We start from the raw sequence: 20,953 nt of genomic DNA, 5'->3' as shown, positions 1-20,953 counted from the left end.
GAATGTGAAAGAATGAAAAAAAATCACGAGCGTTTTCATTCAGGAAGAAGAAATGTTGCAAAGTTGGCTACTCTTAGTTGGCTCTGAAGCGCTATGCTGCCAAATTTACGAATTTCGGACTTTGAAATTTTTCAGGGCGGTCAAATAAGATGTTGCGAAGTGTACGTTTCGAACAATAGTCAAATAACTTTAGTGGGTTTAAGTTTAAGAAAGTTTTTTTTTTTGTTATTACGACATAATGCAGGCAGCTGCTTATGATACAAATGCACTAGATTTTTGCGATTCATAATTATTGCCAATACTTGGACAAGCTAATTTTACATGTTTTATTTTTAATATTTCGCAGATATTTCAGAGGGGGTTTGAACCCCCGAAAAGGCTTCTCTCGTACACCCTTGAATACATGTCAGAAAAGTATATGCACACATTAGATTGTTTGATTACAAAACTGTCAGTGTGGACTTTCCCCTCAATCTTCACAAAGGAAATCGTAGATCCGTCTGCTTCAGGTGTTTTTCAATCCACTCATCTGCTCTCGCGAGAAGTTCAGGGGTAAATTCCTCATTCCAACCACCCACTGCACCTAGAAGAGAAAGCATATTCTCTCTATTGTCATCAATGATTAAAGTAAAGAAACATGATTGCGTCCCCACTTGGGCTGTACACACAAGTCCCTTATCAAGAACTAAATAGAGCAGGTGTGACAAGTTAAAAGTGACAACGTCTTGCGATAAGGAATTCCTTATCAAGATTAAAAGCAATTAGAGTACACAAGGACTGATATCAAAGGTGTAAGTATGAATTTTGTGATAATTGCGACCGCGGACAATCGCGATGGAGGTAAAGCATCGAATTATCAATAAGTACCTCACCATACATGCAGATATACCAGCATGATATACGTATTATATGCAGGCTGCCCAGGCATGCATAAGAAAACTGTTCAGTTATGACGCAGGTGAGCGCATAATTGTGAGAATTTCATTCGATATACCTTTGCCTCCTACCTCACCTTGTACTCCTGTCCCTGTAATAGAGTCCCGTAAAAATTTTAGTTATGATTTGTCTAACCAATGGAACCTAGTAGAATACATTTAGGAGAGTCAGAAAAACTTGGGTAGACATCACCATATTCTGGACCGGGTGTTTTAGACGCCATTTTCCAAAATGGCCGACAGCGACAATATTTTGCTTTTATTTCCGCTCCTGAAACCGTTAAAGTCATAATTTTGGTGTCTAAATATATGTTTTGAAGGGTGAGGAATCGAATAAAATGGTTCCTGAAGTTGTCTGGTTGTTATTGATTTCAGGAAATCTGTTTGTTATTTTGCATCTATAAAGGATAATATGAATAACTGACTACAATTATTTGGAAATTTACATTTACACAACATAAAAGTTTTGAAAAAATATATATAATAAAATAAAGCACACATCAAAAAAATTATATTCCAATAAAGCACACAAGTAATTATGAAAACACTGAACTTAAATGTTTTTTACAAGTTATTGCAACAATCTGCATAATAATATGATAATTTCTTATTTTTCTCCTGCACTATATTTTACATCCTTCGCCGCATTTGCAATACTCAGTGCATGGTAAATATTTCATACGACATGTACATCTACTAGTAGCACATGCTTTACAAGTACACTGTATTAGTAGCTCAGAACGCATTTCATGAAGGCAGATATCAGGCTTTAGTACGCCATTTGCATCTTAACGAATCTCATCAAATGTCTTATACTTTGAGGATGGATGTTAAACTTGAACAAGATATTCCTCTGCTTTATCAAGTGCTTCTTCAGACAGAGTATTTTCTTTTGCAAATCCAATTAGTAATGTTTCTGATGATGCTTTCAGTGAAGATGGCTTTGTTCCTATCTTGCTTGTAACATCACTACCTGTAATGATGTGTGCCTTAATTAAAGTGCTGCAAAGAGTAGCTCCTAGTTTTCTCCCCAGTGTGTGTAGAGGTACATAACGCACTTTGTCACCCACTCCCACTTTAATCCACATTTCTTCCAATCCTTTCGTGAATAGTTCAAATAGATATCGAAGGACGAGAACAACTACATCAGTGTCATTAGATAATATTATGAGGTATGCTATGCCTGACTGAACAGCGTGGAATATATGGAGTATCATTCTGGAATCTGCTTCTTCTACAAAGGTCTGAAGGCCAGAGCAAGTTCGAAGTTCCTTGTTCATAACTATGAAGGCATCTCTGGTATAATTGTCTCCTGTGATGGTTCCACTTATCATTGTAGTAAAGTTAGTCGTTTTTGCATGTTCAATAAAACCGGTAGCAGCGGACAATTGAAGCAGCTGTTTGTTTTTACTTGAAGACCAGAATCTGTCCATCTGTATAGGAATTAGTGTGTCCCATTCCATTGTTATCATTTCAATTGGATCATCAGGTCTCCGTCTTTCTCTTTCACCTTCGTTTAGTGACTGCTCAATGTAGCTGTCAAATACAAAATCCACTCTTTTAGTTCCGTGGTATTGAGTTGCATTAGTCCAGACTTTATCAAATATACTTTTAAAAGTTCCCATACACTTAGTTCTGAGTTGGCGAACTTGTGACATAAAATCAACTACGACAGAGGTATTCATGACTTCACGTTCTTGAAAACAGTAATCAGTTGGATCTAGTTTTTTCTCCAATGTGAAACAGTAGATACTTTACAGGTCTTGTTGTGTAGCCATTATTATCAAATAACATATTAATTGGCAGCAGATCATATTTCAAAATATCTTTCATTGTTTCTCCTCGTGCTTTAGCTATGTGTATACTTCTGTCAGCTGCAGCAATATTATTCTTTTGGGAAGCAAGTGTTGTCTTCGATTTCGGAGCAGGCACTACGGTTTCACCCATCATTGTTGGGAGTCTTACCTTCGTGATGACACCAGAAAGTTTTGTAGTTTCCTTAACGAAACGTTCACTTCTGAATAGTTCATAACTCTCTTCTCCATGCTCTCTCACTTTCATCAGGCGGTACACATTGTTTACTGATAAAATTATGAAGTTGGGTCTGGCTGGATGTTTCATATGGATTGCCCCTACTGTTCATAAATTCAAATACTGCATTCACAAACATTAACATCTTGGAACTCAAGTTACCTGATAATTCATGATGAAGAGTTACCTCACTGTAACTGATATCATCAGCACCAAGTATTTCTCTGAAACAGTTGCTTATTCTTAGTATCTCGTGATATACCAACTCCCATTCAGTGACACACATTTGTTGCTTTGTTTCTCCAATTATTCCTTGAGAGCTCTTTCGAGATCGTTGGATAGTTTGCTCCAATTTCATGACCGGTGACACAGCACTAAATGATCGATTGGTTTGCCTCACTACAAAATGGTCTGTTTGAAATTTCTGATACACTTCAGGATGCTGTTCCTCTAACCATCGCATTTTTTTCAGATACCATGATGCATTCCTTAAATAGTTAATACTGTCAAATTCACAGAATATAGGTTGAAGGTTCTGAATAACTTGAAGGTGGCTATTCCAATCGCCATCTCTGTCAGACGCTATGAGAAATTACAACAAGTTTACAAGGTAAAGGAATGTATCCTAGTATCGGCACATTTCGAACTTAGTGGCACAATCATTGGAAAATTTCTGAAAGTCATTGTATAGAGTTGCTAAAAGTTCATTAAACTCTGTTGGGCTTGTTTTCACATTCTTAGTTGAAATACTTATTTTCAATTTCTGGGCTTGTTGAATGGTAATAGCATATTTTCCATTGGGGTCACATTTCAAAAATGCTGACCATTTCATCTTCAATATACCTTCATCAAGAATCAGTAAGCCCTTGAGCGATCTGACATAATTACTTCCATTCATTACTGATTCTGCAGTTTTAACACCAACTGATTGTTTTAACTGTGAGCAAACATTCTGCAAACTTTTCAATGAAAAGAAAACTGTAGCATGTTCTGTAACTGGTCTGGGGATGAATGGAACAAATCCCACATGCATGAGAGGTGGTGTAGCTGTTGATACCAAAGCACGACATCCAGCCCATGTTGGAACAATTAGATCATCAGTTGTATCTTCAGGAATCCCATGTTTAATTAAAGTGATTGCAAATTCAGTTTCAGCATGTATCTTTTCAGTGCTCTCATTACAGAGCAGGTCTTCCCTAACTTTGAAACTTTCATGAAAACATGGTTTGCTGTCTGGTCTCTTGTAATGTAGAAGCCTTTGACATAGTAATTCCTTTCGTATGTAGTGACTTCGTTGAATAAGATTACTCTGAGATATCCTTGATTTGACTGGCAGTTTTGATGGATCTGGACAAACAAATCGAAAAAAAAATATTTCCTGAAATCAATAACAACCAGACAACTTCAGGAACCATTTTATTCGATTCCTCGCCCTTCAAAACATATATTTAGACACCAAAATTATGACTTTAACGGTTTCAGGAGCGGAAATAAAAGCAAAATATTGTCGCTGTCAGCCAAAATGGCGTCTGAAACACCCGGTCCAGAATATGGTGATGTCTACCCAAGTTTTTCTGACTCTCCTAAATGTATTCTGCTAGGTTCCATTGGTTAGACAAATCATAACTAAAATTTTTACGGGAATCTATTACAGGGACTGGATTATTGTGTGTCATCATGTGATGTACATGATATCAGAGTTTTCTCTTTGATTAATTCACGATTCGCTGTTGCTTTTAGAGGTCTAATCGGGAAAACGTCTTCTTCATCTTTATGAGGTAAAGCCCCTTTCACAACACCCGCGGCACGTTAAATCTCACCACTGAAGTTTCTATGTTGGAATCCAGGCTTGTCCACGGGTGTTAGTTGTGAGTGTCGCTTCGTCAATTTCATCATATCGCTCATCCTCGTCGTCGCGATTAGCCAAAGGTGCCAGAAAAGAAACATAAAATAAAAAATAAGAAGAATGCACATTTCACCAACATTGGAATATATTTCAATGCAGTATCGTGCGATTTCAGAGATTTATATAAACACAGTCAAAAAAGTCTTGCATCATGACGGAGTAGAGGTATTGTATACGTTCAAGTCCATACTTGGTACGAGGCCTATTATTTTTATTAATTTAAGCACATTGGAAAACCTATTTTCATGATGTTTTTGTTGATTTTATACTATTGCAAATCTGTGATTTTTCATCTCATACTTCGTACGAGTGTCATAATTTCTTACGAGTTAAAGTACGTAACACCCACGCATACCTACGCACACCTACGCATACCCACACCTACACCCACACACACCTACACCTACACCTACATCCACGTACACCTATACCCACCCACGCACACCCACACAATGCAACAAGTTATTACGCAATGTTTACGCAACAAGTTATTACGCAGACCCGTATCTAGCGTGTTGTTGGTTATGACGTAATGGGTGTCTTCTGATTGACTTACTGTTTCGGATGTTTTCATCCGCGCTTAGGTTATTTAAAGGGTTTTCGCATTACAGATCAGTCAGTATCGTGAGAGTGTTTGAAGAGTATGGATATGTTGTTGCAGTGTTAAAAGTTAAGCATTTCATTTATTTTAAAGCTACATACTATTTATTATTTTTAAGTTTAAAAAAAGTGTATCAAGTGATTTTTTTTTCATAGTAATTTCGATCAGCTTGAGTTTTGATGTGATCACATGTTACTTGTTGTCTCCGGAAATTCTGTATAAATAACATAGCTGAAAATGTTATCGTAATAGCTACAATTATTTTATTTTTAAGGTGGTTCAAGTCTTTTTTCACACAGATTGAATTTGTACGAATTTGTATTTGTATTGAATTTTGTATTTTTTCCCGAGAAAATTTATATATAAATACCAGAGCTGAAAAAAATATTATAATTATAACTATTGTATTTTAAGTTACATTCTATCAATTATCGTAAGTTTAAAAGTGTTTCTTCTAGTAAATAGAATCTTATTGAATTTTGACTTGATTGTGCGTTTTGTATTTTTCCCTGAGGAGGAAATTTATATATAAATACCGAGAAAGTTCTATTTAAATAACAGCTTGTGAAAATGACAACTTGTATAACCGACTTACCACTTGAACTGCTGCACAAGATTTTTGCATACACATTCGATGCAGGTGAGGATGTCGCAAGGCTTGTTGAGTTAAGCAAAATAGCGCCTGAATTTCGTCCACCGTGCGAGATTATTTTTATGGACAATCTTCGCAAAATAAGCGGTATGAAAAACTTGCAGAATCCCGATTCTCTTTTTCGGGCTGCAGGCAAGAAGTTAGCGGATAGGATGGACGAACTTCATGAGGCGAGGGAAGGAAAGAGACGATATACGTACGATTGGTATGAGTCAAACGCGGAAACAGACAGCATCATCACACAACTCATCGCATTGGTTGAGGCGCGAACTTTCTTCTTGTCACGTGAATTGTGTTGATTGGTTCGCTAAGGGGAATTTTCCCGATTAGTAAATTGAGGTTATAAATATAATATATTCTTACTACTTATGTGCGTCTAGTTTTTTTACACCACAGATAAACGGTTACACAGTGCAACATTAACTTGTCTATTTTGTTGATTTGGTGTTAAGTAGTGTATTTGGTGTCTGCATGTGTAGTACTACGTTCTGGAGCGGTGTAGTGTGTGGTGTATGGTTACATGGTGCGAGCTAACTAAACAAATGAATGTTTAAAGCAGAGGCAATTGTTGAACTTTTTGAACTTGAATACAGCTATTCGTCTATTTGGTTGAACACAGTTATACTGCACTTGCCTGGCGCTGGGATGCACCTGCACTCCACCATATGTCTAAAAGTGTAGCGAACTAGACGGGGCTAATCATTTCTTAATTGCAATCATTTTTCCAAAGAAGGTGACTTGAGTTTATTTATGTTTTTAGAGTTTTAACACAAACACACAGCGTAAATTTATTTTTGTAGTGTTTAATTGATTAAATTGCTTTATTTTACTTCGCTTTTTTGTCCCTTGCTGCGACTGTTGTATATTTAAAGAAGGTAGGGAACATGTTTCTAAGAGGTAGGGATATAATTGATCGAGATAAAGATTGTGAGAAAAAAGAAAATGTGTAAGCAGAGTATAAGGAAAATTTTATATTTTGAGTTTCTTATTGTGATAGAACAAGGAGATAAATGGATTAACTTTTGCAGGTGACCAAATCTTATAAAATGTTGATAAAAGATACGCTTTCTATTAAAAATGTAATTACTTATAAATATAGAATGCGTGATATTCTCGAAAAACTTAACCGCTCCTGCAGTCCAGAGCCTCGCCGCCACACACGTCCTCTTTGTGAATCTGGCCTTAGACAGAGCCTACATTCATCGGTGAAGAGCACATGAGTCCAAATAATCGGGTCCCCAATTTCGAAGTGCACGGGCTCAATGCACACGGTCGCGCCGATGTCGTGGCAATAGGTACTGGCGTCGGAGAGGTCTTCTGGAACATAAGCCACTTTCTCGGAGTCTGTTACGGACAGCTTGGTTTGACACACACACACCAGAGGCTGCCTGGAGGGCATGAGTGATGTTCCTTGCCGTCATGGTATTCTGTCACCGAGCTGAGAGTTGTACATAGCGGTCTTGTGCTGGTGTCGTGACCCGTGGACGACCTGTCCATTGACGATCTGCTACTGTTCCTGTATCTGTATACGGCCTCCAGGTCCTACAGACATCGCTTTGCATCACTCCAACAGCCCTAGCTACAGCCCGTTGTGACATGCCAGTCTGCAGTAGCGTGATGATCCTGGCCCGATCAAACTGCACTATCGTACGCCTAGGCATGCCTTGCACAAAGCTGCACTAGCTCACCTTATCTAACTGGACACAAGAAAACACCTAACTAACCTTCGCCGACTACCGTGGTGCTACGCTCGTACACACGCATGCGCTTGTCGACTCCGGTAGTCGTCTGTGGTGATCGGTATTGCACGTCGACCGCGTTACTTCGCACAATGAGCTCTGCTTCATCGTTTCTTGTCCGCTTCGGCAAGTTGCGGATGCTGTTTTCATGACTTCTCGGGTGATGCAAAACTTTTTTGACTGTGTTTATATATATATATATATATATATATATATATATATATATATATATATATATAAACACATACGCACACACATTCGTACATACTGAGGCCTCCCCGATGGCGTAGTGGTAGCGTCGTCCGTCGCCTTGTTGTGAAGGGGTCCCGGGTTCGATTCCCGGTGGAGGCACATAGTGTTTAGGATCACACTTTGAACTGTAGGTCCAGTCCCGATTAGCCTTACTGTGCGTAAAGTGGACTTAAAACACCAACTCAATCAAGCAACATTCTTACATACCTTTCCTGATAAGAGATTGTTCTCCTTCCTTCCGGTAGCCCTTAGCCTCTAGAATGATTGTTCTTGATTCCATCTTTTTGAAATTCTTGATGTCCAAGTACTCTGCCAACTTCTTCACTTCTTCATCGCTGTAGCTCTTATTCAAAAACTTCGCCATTTTCTTGATTGCGGCTGGCAAATCCTGTAAATTCATTATCAGCAAAACAATGTATTATTTTTTGACAATTACACTGACTTTCTGTAAAGCATTTACAATTACAATTACAGGTCAAAATTAATTATAATTTGTGACAATTCTTGCCGGCCCCCGTGGCAGAGTGGTTATCACATCGCGCTACGACGCCAGAAATCCCGGGTTCGAATCCCGGCCTGGGCATGGATGTTTGTGAGTGTCCATTGATCAATTTCACCATGTCATCACTCATACCCATCTTCGCAAATTAGCCAAAAGTGGCACAAAAAGCGATGTAAAATAAAGCTAATCAATCAATCAATCAATCAATGGTAGTTTAATTATTTTTCGAAGTCATTCCTTGGGATTTATGCTGCTGAGAAAGAAATAGTGAGATAGGAAGATTCTTATTACTCTTTATTGTTTTACATTACTGGGTACTGATCGTAACATGTCTTATTCTGAGGCTTGTATACTTTTTAAGCAGTGGCGGCGATTGGGTTCCAAAACTAGGGGGGGAGGCAAGAACAGTTTACTTTCCCTTGTTAGATAAGGTGTAGCATCTTGCTGGCGCAAAAATTGCAAAAAGTGGGGGGCAGTAAAATTATAAGTTTGAAATGTTGATAGGACCTTCACTCACCTTCTTCATGTCTTCATAAAATAGGAAGAGAACGTTTGGATGGTTCCTCATCTGCCAGGCTTCAATGGTGTGGCGCCAATATGGCGACCATGGAACTATGGAAATATAAAAAAGTTATTTGTTAGGTACTAAAAAATCTGTGGCACTACAATATTTTTGTTCATTTGCATTATATTATATGATAATTGCCATGAATTAGAGACAATGTTGATCGGTTCAATATTTATGTTCAATCATTTCTCCACACACAAGTAAATATATTATTATTTTTAAAACATGAATTAAGTATTGTTTGAATTGTCCACAGTTTCTTCCGTTCTAAAATGTTTCATTCGGTTACTTCCACCATTCGATCGATCACTACATCAGCACCATCTCTTGGTATAATGTTCAAACTATCGCTTGCATTATTTCCTGAAATTAGTTGTGTGAGAAATTGAATTGGAACGCTTAGCAAAAGGTCATTTGGATACTAATGAGAAAATGAATTCCCCTTGCCCATAAATTTTATAATCGTAGATTACGAATAGGTCGCTTTTCCTGTTAGAACCATTTTTCGTCGTCTTCTTCTTCTAAGAGAACCAAACCCAACTTGCCTAACCTAACCACCACAGATTATTTACCACCCCAAAAAGCTACCAGCCAATGGGAATGCTTAAAACAGTTGTAGCAGCAATTACTACCAAATAAATAAGAGGACAGAAGAAGAAATTGCTTCTTACGTAAATCCTTTTCAAAATAGTCCCAGTACTTTTCGAAATTTCCTTGGTATCCTTGAACAGTCAACAGTCGATTGTGGTGATAAAAAGAAACAGCGACATCTTTCGGGTTTCTTGCCACGTACACCACCTGAAACAAATCAAGGAAAAGGTTTCGCCAGAAAAAATAAATGTCAGTGGCAACTCTGAATCCGTATCGCATGGTTGCATAAATTTGGGATAAAAATTTAGTTGTTTTCGCGGACTCACAGCACCCAAGCAAGGTTGATTTATTTTGTGTTTTAAGTCCACTTTGTGCACAGTGAGGCTAATCGGGACTGGACCTACAATTTATAGTGGGATCCGAACCACATGTGCCTCCACCGGCTATCGAACCCGAAGACCCAAGCAAGGCCCACTTCCTCCACGTGCTGTGGAAATTTGCCCGTCTAACTGGACGACAGTGTTGCCACAGGAAGGGAAATTTCCCTTTTTGAAGGGAAATTTGGACCTAATTTTAAGTGAAAAGGGAAAAGGGAAATTCGATTAAAAGTAGCGAATTTTCAGGGAAATTTTAAGACAGACTCAATATTAATTACATTAAACATTATAAGATATTCCAGTTTTGAAAATGAGATTTTTTTAAAAAAAAAATTGTATACTTTGTTCTGAGAGGAAGGGTGAAATTTGGGTTGGTCCACATCTGGCTACCGTTTGGCGCTGGAGGTTATTGACCATTCACCCTTATGTTCCGGCTTTGGGAGTGGGTGGCTAATTGCAAAGATGGGGATGAGTGATGATATGATGAAGTTTATGAATGGACACTCACAAACAGTCATCCCAGGCGGGGATTCGAATCCGGGACCACTGACGTCGTAGCATTTAAAAGTTAAATTGTTTAACATTTTATACATACATACGAACATGGATCAACGATAATATTTATTATTATTATTATTAATTCTTTAGATGAAGGGAAAAAATGGGCGAAAAAGGGAAATTTTACCCCTTGCAAAGGGAAATTGTGCTTACAGATTGTGGCAACACTGCTGGACAATGAGCAGTGGCCCACTCTCGTGTCGTGTTTTATGCCTATTTTACCACTACCTAATACCATGGACGTCAGCAAGGGGGGCCACGCCCCCCACCCCTGGAAAATAAAAGTCAACCAAAAATTATATATTTCACACATATAATTTCATTTCAGCCACAATAATATGTGTTAATTATTCCATGAACATGATCAATTCAAATTGAAACAATGTTTTTTGAGGGGACAACACTATTATGGGGGAAAATCTGCTCCGTTTGAAAACACACTCTTGCTAACTTTTTTTGTTGAAAATTTTTAACCATTGTTATAACTGTATCTTTAATCAAACTAAAAATAAATGTCTGATGACGGGAGCGTGTGTTCTCCTGAAACATCACAATGAAAAACTGTGTTTTTATGCTTGTAATAACCGTAGACTACAAGAGAAATAATTCTACAATGCAAGCAATGCGTACATACAAGAAAAATTGTAAATCTATCAATTAAAAGAAGTAAATGGATAGATAAGGAAACAAAATTGGAAGGCAAACAATGAAATTGAACATGGAAATCGCGAAGCAGAAGACCATTAAACGCATGAAGCAAATGAGGGAAATAAACAAGGCCAGAGAATTTATTGAGAGAAAGAGCCACCCCTACCCGCCTGACCATCAAACAGCTTCAACCCCGTTACTCGGTCAAAGACCCACGACATCCTGGTTCGGAAGCAGAGGTTGCTAAATTTATCCGACCTCAGCATAGCACACGCAAACGTTCGTTCTTTAATCCCGAAGATAGACGAACTCAAGGAATATAGAAGTATTTTAGGAAGAGCATTCCGAGACACGGAGCTTTCCCATTGGCCAGAAGCCGCAACGAGCTCTGACGTGACCAAGGGGATCTGTCAAGGGGCGTGGCTCGCGTAGCAATGGAAGCTTACGGGAAATATTTTCATTTTTAATTGTCCATATCTTGGTTCTATTAACCATTTGCAGCAGAATAATAAGCAAAACGCAAGGAATAAGACCTAGGCAATAATATGAAGAAGTTTACAGCACGCAATTACAATAAATGGCGTTATACAAATCAAACAAAAAGTAATCACGACTATCCTCTTATATCGCCCCTACATTGAAATCTGAAGTTGCGTATGGGTAAATAAATACAATTTTACGTATTAAATATTTCGCTACCACACCAATACTTATTATCCTTCATACCTTCAAATTTTCACAGATGTTTGTTATTAATAATTTGTTCATTATAATTTATATATCTAGTATACATAGGATGTCGCTGTCGCTGTTGTTATATGACGTCGCTTTTCTACGTATTTAGGGTAACAGTAACATTAAAAATGAATGATGAAATGATAAATTTGATGGCCTAGATGAGTGTGGCAAGCACTGGTGTACGCAGGGGGGGCTTAAGGGGCTGCAGCCCGCCGAAATTCTTAGAAAATCAAAAATCAAATGAAGACAGTAATGAAGTAAAAAAAACAACTTTAAAATGACCCCCGATAACTATTTTTGTGTTTGAATAACTTTTAAAACGAAGGATTAAAATGGTAATTGGAGCTCGTATCTAATGAAAATAGAACAGTGACAACGGGATATCAGCGAAATTGATTTTCGGCGATACATTCTATGAACCAATCTCATTCTGTTCAGTAAAGGTTAGATTCATGGCACTGAACCCGCGTACAATTTGAATTGAATTAACATAATCCTTGAGTGAGGTGGAAATGGGTTTTGGATATATTTTTTTTTTGTAGATGTGAAAATCTTTAACTAGTGATGCAAACATGCTTTCGCTTACATTAAAGTTTACACTATGGTAAAATTGCAGAAATATTCTACCTAAACTGATTTGTGTTTAAAATACCGTAACATCAAAATATGTTTTATAGAAATTAATAAATAAATAATAAATGGATAAAATGCAATGTCGTGGGAAAGCGTATCTGGTCAACCGCGTGTTCGACTTTGAATCCCATCATTGAAGTTCCTTACTTGGAGTCACGTCGTGGGCATTGATGTTCTTTGTGCCTGCCCTTTCATCAATTTTATGTGATCAACACTCATCGCCGCGATTAACCAAAAGTGGTAAAAAAGCGACGTCAAATAACAAATACATGAACAATAGGCCTGGCCTCTGTCTTGGTTTAGCAATGTGATTTGTTAATCACTACGGTAGAGGCTGAGGCGGAAATAAATATCAGTAAGAATAAAAATTCATTACAACTTACCCTTCCCGGAGACTTATGATTTTGAAGACGATGCTACCCACTGTCGTCTTTTTCTCGCTGCACTTGCTTCCATGGACTTGAGTTTCATTAGTTTATTCAAATGTCGAATTCTAATAAAAGTTCTTGTTCTGACATACAGGGAAATAATCTTTTCGTTAACTTCAGGAAATTTTGACTGAAGTACTGTCTTTAGAGTATCCATAACTTTATGTTGCTTGGAAACAGTTGACGCATGGAAGGATGCAAACACAATCTCAAATTGAATAACTTTTTCCATATCCGAACCACTACGTGCCTCCACCGGGTATCGAACCGGAATCCCTCGATTATAAGGCGATGACGCCACTAGGGATGGCCAAACGGATCCAGATCCGAAAAATCCGGATCCGTTTGTATCCGGATCCGGATCTAAAAGTTCCGGATCTGGATCCGGATCCGAAAGTTCCGGATCTGGATCCGGATCCGATAATTACGGATCTGAATTCGGATCCGATAGTTCCGGATCTGGATCCGGATCCGAAAATCGGGATCCGGATCCGAGAGTTTCGTATCTCAATCCCATTATAATATTACCACACCTTAAAAGGTATTATGATTTTCGATTACAAAGAAATTTTTCATTGTCCTACAAGAATTTTTTTCAAGTGTTGTTCCTAAAATACTTTGCTACGCATCGGCTAACACACAGGTGCACAAAAATAATCTTACTTGTTTAACATAAAATGTCAGAGGTGATTTTGTAAATGCCATTGAAACGAATATGTATTCATTAGTATGTATTGGAAATGAAAACACACATAAATGTGAGACATTCCATTCAGGATGAAAACTTTAACACATTTAACAAGATAGAAATGTTATAAAAAATATACAATTGTTCTACAGTTAGTTTTACAAATTAAAATAAAACATTATAATATATGCAGTGTTATATAATTACAAAGTGTAAGACTAACAAGGGAGGTTATCTAAGTGTCCCCCTCCGATTTCCATGAAACTTGGCAGGTGTATAGAGGGGCCCAATGGAAGAAATACGTGTTTTTTTTGTTTCAGCTAAAAAACTGTTTTAGGGGTCAAAACCCCCTCAAATGTCAAGATGAGGACAAATTGAACTCAGGATCTGACCCCTGTGTCCCCCTCCGATTTCCATGATACTTGGCAGGTGTGTGTAAAACGGGCCCAAAGGAAAAATACGTGTTTTTTGTTTCGGCTAAAAAACTTTTAGGGGGCAACCCCCCTCTAATGTCAATATGAGGACAAATTTAAGTAGGCATTTCACCTCCGTGTCCCCCTCCGATTTCCATGAAACTTGGCAGGTGTATAGAGAGGCTCTATGCCCCCTGTTTCTTCCTATGCCATATTTACGTAGTTTCGGGGTCAGATCGCCACTTCAATTTCACCTCATCTTGACATTTCAGGGGGGTTGCCCCCTAAAACCGTTTTTTAGCTGAAACACAAAAACACGTATTTCTTCCTTTGGGCCCATCTATATACCTGCCAAGTTTCATGGAAATCGGAGGGGGAGACTTAGAGCTCCCTTGTATGTGCATTAATTAATTACAAATCGCGCACACACACTATATATATATATATATATATGTATGTATGTATATTATATATATATATATATATATATATATATTAGCAGGTAACAATATGTTATAAACACATTCTTACTTTCCAAAAAAGCGCATGTGGGATGGCAACACGGATCCGGATCCGACAGAACTGGATCCGGATCCGAAAGTACCGGATCCGGATCTGAAAATTCCGGATCCGCGGATCCGGATCCGAAAAAATTAGGATCCGGATCCTAAGGATCCGGAACCAATTGGATCCGGATTTCGGATCCGCCAGGATCCGGATCTGGCCATCCCTAGACGCCACCACTACGCCATCGGGGAGGCCCTCAAAATAGAAATAGATGTGGTGCCAGATTCCTTACAGCCCCAATTGGTACACTCTGCAACAGCACAAGAATGTTTACCTTTGGCACGCTTATTCATGGTACAGACACCGAATACACGTAATACGACCTAAAATTACTCGCTTTAATATTGAAGACAAACAGCACAAGCACTTCTGTAAACGAATACCTGATCGCTACTACTGGACCTGCAGATTTTTCTGACATCTGGGAGAAATCTGTGCCTCGAAGTTGGCTTATACCGAACAATGAAAGCCATGTCGCTTTCGGAAACTGGAAGCAATTACTTTCCATTTGAATGTTCCCAACTGCAGGTATGAACCCCCTCGGTGTACGTCAAATCGTCTATCGTATATCCCTTACCTGGAGGAATCGCTAGCGTAACGCTCTATGAACTCAAAAGCGAACCTTGGTTGAGGCATGGGTGTGTATCATTGTGTGCCTTATCTATTTCATCTTTCATTTTCATTTCATTGCCCTAGTTTGCTCTATATGTCAAAAAGCGTGTGAAATAATAAGACAGATTGATCGAATTGGCGTTTTAAGTTCAGTTTATGTAGATTGAGGCTAATTGTACCTACAGTTTAAAGTGGGATCCGAACCACTACGTGCCTCCACCGGGTACCGAACCCGGGATCCCTCGATTATAAGGCAATGACGCCACCACTACGCCATCCGGGAGGCCCTCAAAATAGAAATAGGTGAGAACGTTAATTGGTTCAGTAACGATCTCGCTACCCAGCGAAGGTTTAAGGCTCGAGTTCCGCCTGGACATTGTGTCCCTTTGCGGGTGTCCATCTATTTCATGTATTCATTACTCATCCTCGCCTTCCAATTAGGTAAAAGTTACAGGAAAGCAACCCAAAAATAAGAAAAAATATTTGCCTCGTAATGACGCAATTTGACAAGGACGCCCGCAAGATGTTTTCACAGGAGAGGCAGCAGTGCTCAAAGAGGGAAAGATTTTGGAATGCTATCTCTCTAGTTAAGAATATCCTCTTAAAGAAAATTCCCCCACTAGGATAAATTGCATAGACATCCTCCACCCACTGCATTTTTTCTATGATTTTGCAATATACTCGTACTTATTATGTTATGCAGCAGTAACTTCAATTAATTCTTGTCAACAATAAGTCGCCCCTGCAAAGAAGTTGCTGAAATTCTACTGCTGGAAATTTTTAAAATACAACACTACCTGAATATATGTAAAATATATTGACATAATTTGATGCATGTTTCTTCCGTATATAAAAAAAAAACACTACGTGTTAAATAAAAATTAAATAAGAAGAATACTGTTATAGACATTCGTATTATTGAAACTGATGGCAATATTTGCATTCATACGGCTTAGACGTTTATTATTGCGTAACTGTAACTTCATAATAATAATAGTTTTATTCACACGCACACAACACAGAAATTTTGGAGCTTCCCGTGGATGCAACTCGACAGGACTCATACCACTGCATTTTACATACTAGTGACTAGCGAGGCTCTGGCGTCTGGACTCGTGGCCATTGTGTTGTCCTTACATGTTTATGATTGTCCCTTCATCCGCCTCATCTTATCACGATTCATCCTCATCTTCGCGATTAGCCAGAAGAAGCAGAAAAACGAAATAATAATAAATCAATACGTCTGTATGTGTCGTTCATTTAAAGACGAATTTCTACTGGGTTGATCGCTACTATGAGGATGAATGATGAACTAATGAGACAAACATTGCTATATGCCTTACTATGGTTCAAACTGGGGCCTCTGGCTTCCTAAAGCGTTATGCTGTCATGGAGACCCGTTCGTATACATGTAGAGGGACTTACTTAATTCTTTCCGTTCAATCTTACTCTCTCGATCCTGTTGCAGTTATGTCCACGCTATAATTAATTAAATTAGTAAACTATTTGCATGAAAATATGCGCACGAGACTCTACTCCCCCCACCCCTCCAGCACACACAGGCATTTCAAATTGTTTCACTTTAGGATTTTACGAGTGTTCTCTATTGTGCTCGTCTCAAGATGAGACTCTCATCTAATAATCATTTAACTTCATTGCTGTGTCTCGTAATCAAGGGGTCCCGGGGTCGATACCCGGTGAAGGCACATGGTGGTTCGGATTCCACTTTAACCTGTAGGCCCAGTCCCGATTAGCCTTACTGTGCATAAAGTGGACTTAAAACACCAAATCAACCAATCAACCAACTAACCAACTTTATTGCTGCGTGTAGAAGTGTAGACAAATAGTGTTAAAGAACCAAAGACATTGATTCCCTTTTTGCTGAATTCAGCATGAATTTGTTCGTTTGCCATCCTCAGTTAACTTGAGAAGGCACGGGAAAGCAGTGAAGAAGAACTACATGTTATAAACATTGCTTCCCAAGAGTTATAATCGCCTCTATGAGGCGATAAACTTGTATGATTTTACATGTTATTAAGCGGCCCGCAGCTGAGGGATCCCCTTTTTGACGTCACTCTAGCAGAAGACCTTCACGTGCCGCCGTAGCGCGGGAAGCCGGAATAGCACCCCCTGAGACGAACTGAGGCTCTGTCCGAAAGGTACAAAGTACAGACTTGAAGTATGGTCTGGGCGGAAGTGACGTCACCTAGTACAGTTCGAAAGCGCCAAGAACAGAAGTACGCAAGTGCACAGCTCGCAGTGCAGATGGTTGGTGACTAGGTCACTTGGTTTCCGCACTCGTTGTTCATTTGTTTAAAATCACGGAGGTAGAAAGCCAGCGACACAGGTAGATATACTACGTTATGGGCCAGCAAGTTGTTGGTTATAGTTTTTCTAATGTGTGGAAGTGTATGTGTACGAACATTTGAAAATGCTATCTGATTACTATGGTGAAAAATAAGTGTTTCAATGGCGAGGAAAACAGCGAGTACTCAGTTTTATCTACTGATCGTATTTGGCGCTGCATTCGAAGTGCAATTCGAAAGACGTGTACTTCCAGTCCACCACTTGAAGACCACACTCCAAGACCATACTCGGAGAATGCTCGCTTCAAGTACGGTCTTGTAACTTTTGGACACGCCCTTAGGTTCGTTGTACGCCAACGTGCTTACGATATCGTAATAATAACGGAAACGTGGCTCTGTAGCGCAGACGGGACGAACGAAATCAACATTCCCGGTTACTCGGTTTTCCGTAACGACAGAAACAAGAAAGAAGCGGGGCATTGCCATATTCACCCGCTCGGCGCTGGCAGTAAAATTCGCAGACTTCCAACCATCCGAAGCCAATGATATTGAATATATTAGCATGATAGTTAGTGTAAGTGACTTAAAACTTGGTATTTGCGCGTTTTACCGTCCACCGAATGTAGCCTATACAAATCTCGCCATCATGGAAGAAATTATTACAGATAACTATGCCAGTGTAGACACTTTCCTTATGCTAGGCGATCTTAATTGCGACATGCTCAGCACACAAAAAGCGGAGACCCTGTTTCTTAAAGATATTATAAAATCGTATAGTTTAACACAATTGATTGATAAACCCACTAGAATTACCGAAACTTTCTAAACATTGTTAGATTTAATAATTGTTGACAACCCCAACATTGTATCTTCTTTCGAAATCGCTAGTCCAATCGGAACTTCAGACCACTGCTTGACGAGCGTGCATTGCGCAAAAACCAGGGATAAAGCCAAGTACGTTACGTACCAAGATTTTAAGAAATTTTAATATGAAAATTTTTGTCTAGATGCTGTAAACATCAATTGGAATGAAACGTTTAAACTTGGAAACATCGATTCTAAAACAGAATTTCTTGAGAAAATCTCGTCGACCTGTTTAACGTTCACGCCTCATTACGAACGGTTAGAGTGACGAAAGAGCCAGCGCCGTGGCTAACGGATAATCTTAAGCTGCTCATGAAACTGAAGGATGGTGCGCTGCGTAAATACAAGCGAAGCAAATTAATTTTACATTGGGACGAATATAAAAGATTAAGAAATATTACCACCTCTGTTATGAGGCAAGAGAAAAAGGCTTATTTTTCTTTTATTGTAAATAACAATAAGAGAAATTCAAAGAATATGTGGAATAGCCTGAAAACAATTGGTATAGGTAGCAAACTGAACGCGGGAGAACTTCCGCCTCACCTGAGCAGTCCCTCTGAAATTAATCAACATTTTGCAAATGTCTACGACTGTGTTCCTCGAGAAAATGCCATTATTGCAAAGGAGTGCAAGTATTTCTTGGAGAACTGCTTTCGAAACGATGCAAAAGTATTATCCTTTCGCCAGGTTCAAGATTCTGAGGTTGAAAAGGCAGTGTACAGCATTCGATCAAATGCTGCAGGAGTGGACAACATTACGTGCAAAATGCTTAAACTGGCCCTTCCCTTCATACTTCCGGCACTCCACATACTATATTTTTTTCTCTGAAAACCGGCCAATTTCCAAATGCATGGAAGGAAGCTCCAGTTATTCCGCTCCCCAAAAAGCAGACGTTAACCTCTCTAAGTGATTTAAGACCAATAAGCATTCCATCAATATTTTCAAAAGTCACAGAAAAGATAATATCTATACAATTAAAATATTACATTGCAAAATTTGAAATCTTACCTGATTCTCAATCAGGTTTCTGCACTTCTTATAGTACAACCACGGCATTATTATCTGTCACGGACAATATTTTACGTTCGATTAACGATAAAAAACTAACTATACTACAACCTTTCTAAAGCTTTCGATCTTGTCAATCATAACCTTCTCCTAGCAAAAATGAAATACTACAGTTTTTCGAAGCCTGTAATAAACTGGTTCCAATCACATCTACAGGAAAGAAGACAAAGAGCTTTTTACCCTGCCGACACCGGATCATCACCGATAACATTAAATGAAGGAGTCCCGCAAGGTTCCATTCTGGCCCCTCTTTTATACACCTTATACGTCGCTGATATATCAAGCCCATCAGCCATTGTAATATACATTGTTACGCGGATGATACGCAGTTGATGATATCGTCATCACCATGAGATTTGTTAAACAACATAGATAATCTAAACAATTATTTACATACCCTTAACAAGTGGCTCACTGCAAATGGGCTCGCAATAAACCAGAATAAATGCGTATACACAATATTAGGCTCTAACTATCATCTTGAAAAAGTAAATTATGAAACAATTAACATCAAAATTTAAAAAAACCAAAACATAATTTATGCATCAACGGTTAAAAATCTAGGCCTTACTTTCGATCCAAACTTTTCCTGGTCAGCGCATATCTAAGCGCAATGCACAAAAGCACTAACAATAATGAGATCACTCTACACGAGGAGATACTTTTTCACTAGAGAAACGAAATTATATCTCATCGAAACTCTAATATATCCTATTTTTGATTACTGTGATGTGGTGTACGGCACGAATTTACAACGTAAAATATCGAACAGAATACAAAAAATTCAGAATTCTTGCATTCGTTACGTTCTCTCGATCAGGAGAATCAGCACATCCTACCCTTGCTCAATACATACAAAATCCTTAACATGTCCAGGCGACGTCTTCTGCATCAGTGTTCTACAATATACAAGGTATTAAAATTGCAAACATCTAGCTATCTCCACGAGAAACTGACATTTGGAAATTCCATACAATACTAGAGGTCGGCGAAAAATCGACATTCCCCGCCACTCTGCTGTCAGTTTCGAAGGCTCCTTCTCCCTCTGGTCTGCAAAGGTTTGGAATGCTCTTCCCGATTATGTTTGTTTTGCAACAACACCCAATAACTTCAAAGAACAAGTCGTATTACTTTTATTGCAAAGACAACAATTGAGTATTAGCTCGTACGGCTAAGCAACAGGAATCAAGTGAAGTAAAACCATGTATTTTGCAAACACTTATCTGACACAACGAATATTTCAACCTGTGTCCGTGCTATTTTAGTATCGATTTGG

At 38.7% G+C, this 20,953-nt stretch overlaps 1 protein-coding gene across 1 annotated transcript in view; it reads right to left on the bottom strand.

Moving 5' to 3' along the window:
• Window positions 1-260: 260 nt before the first annotated feature.
• LOC145990367 (luciferin sulfotransferase-like) overlaps window positions 261-20,953 on the bottom strand; it is a 50,137-nt gene continuing 29,444 nt past the window's right edge. The window contains exons 5-8 of the mRNA XM_083126060.1: window positions 9,858-9,984; window positions 9,136-9,230; window positions 8,324-8,504; window positions 261-583 (exon numbers count right to left, since the gene is read on the bottom strand). Coding sequence (XP_082982186.1) covers window positions 477-583; window positions 8,324-8,504; window positions 9,136-9,230; window positions 9,858-9,984 — 510 coding nt within the window. The 3' untranslated portion in view covers window positions 261-476. The remainder of the gene's footprint in view (window positions 584-8,323; window positions 8,505-9,135; window positions 9,231-9,857; window positions 9,985-20,953) is intronic.

Source organism: Lepisma saccharinum, chromosome 7, assembly GCF_977018435.1.
Source record: "Lepisma saccharinum chromosome 7, izLepSacc3.1, whole genome shotgun sequence".
Taxonomy (NCBI): Eukaryota; Metazoa; Arthropoda; class Insecta; order Zygentoma; family Lepismatidae; genus Lepisma; species Lepisma saccharinum.
This window is presented reverse-complemented; position numbering and strand designations above follow the sequence as displayed.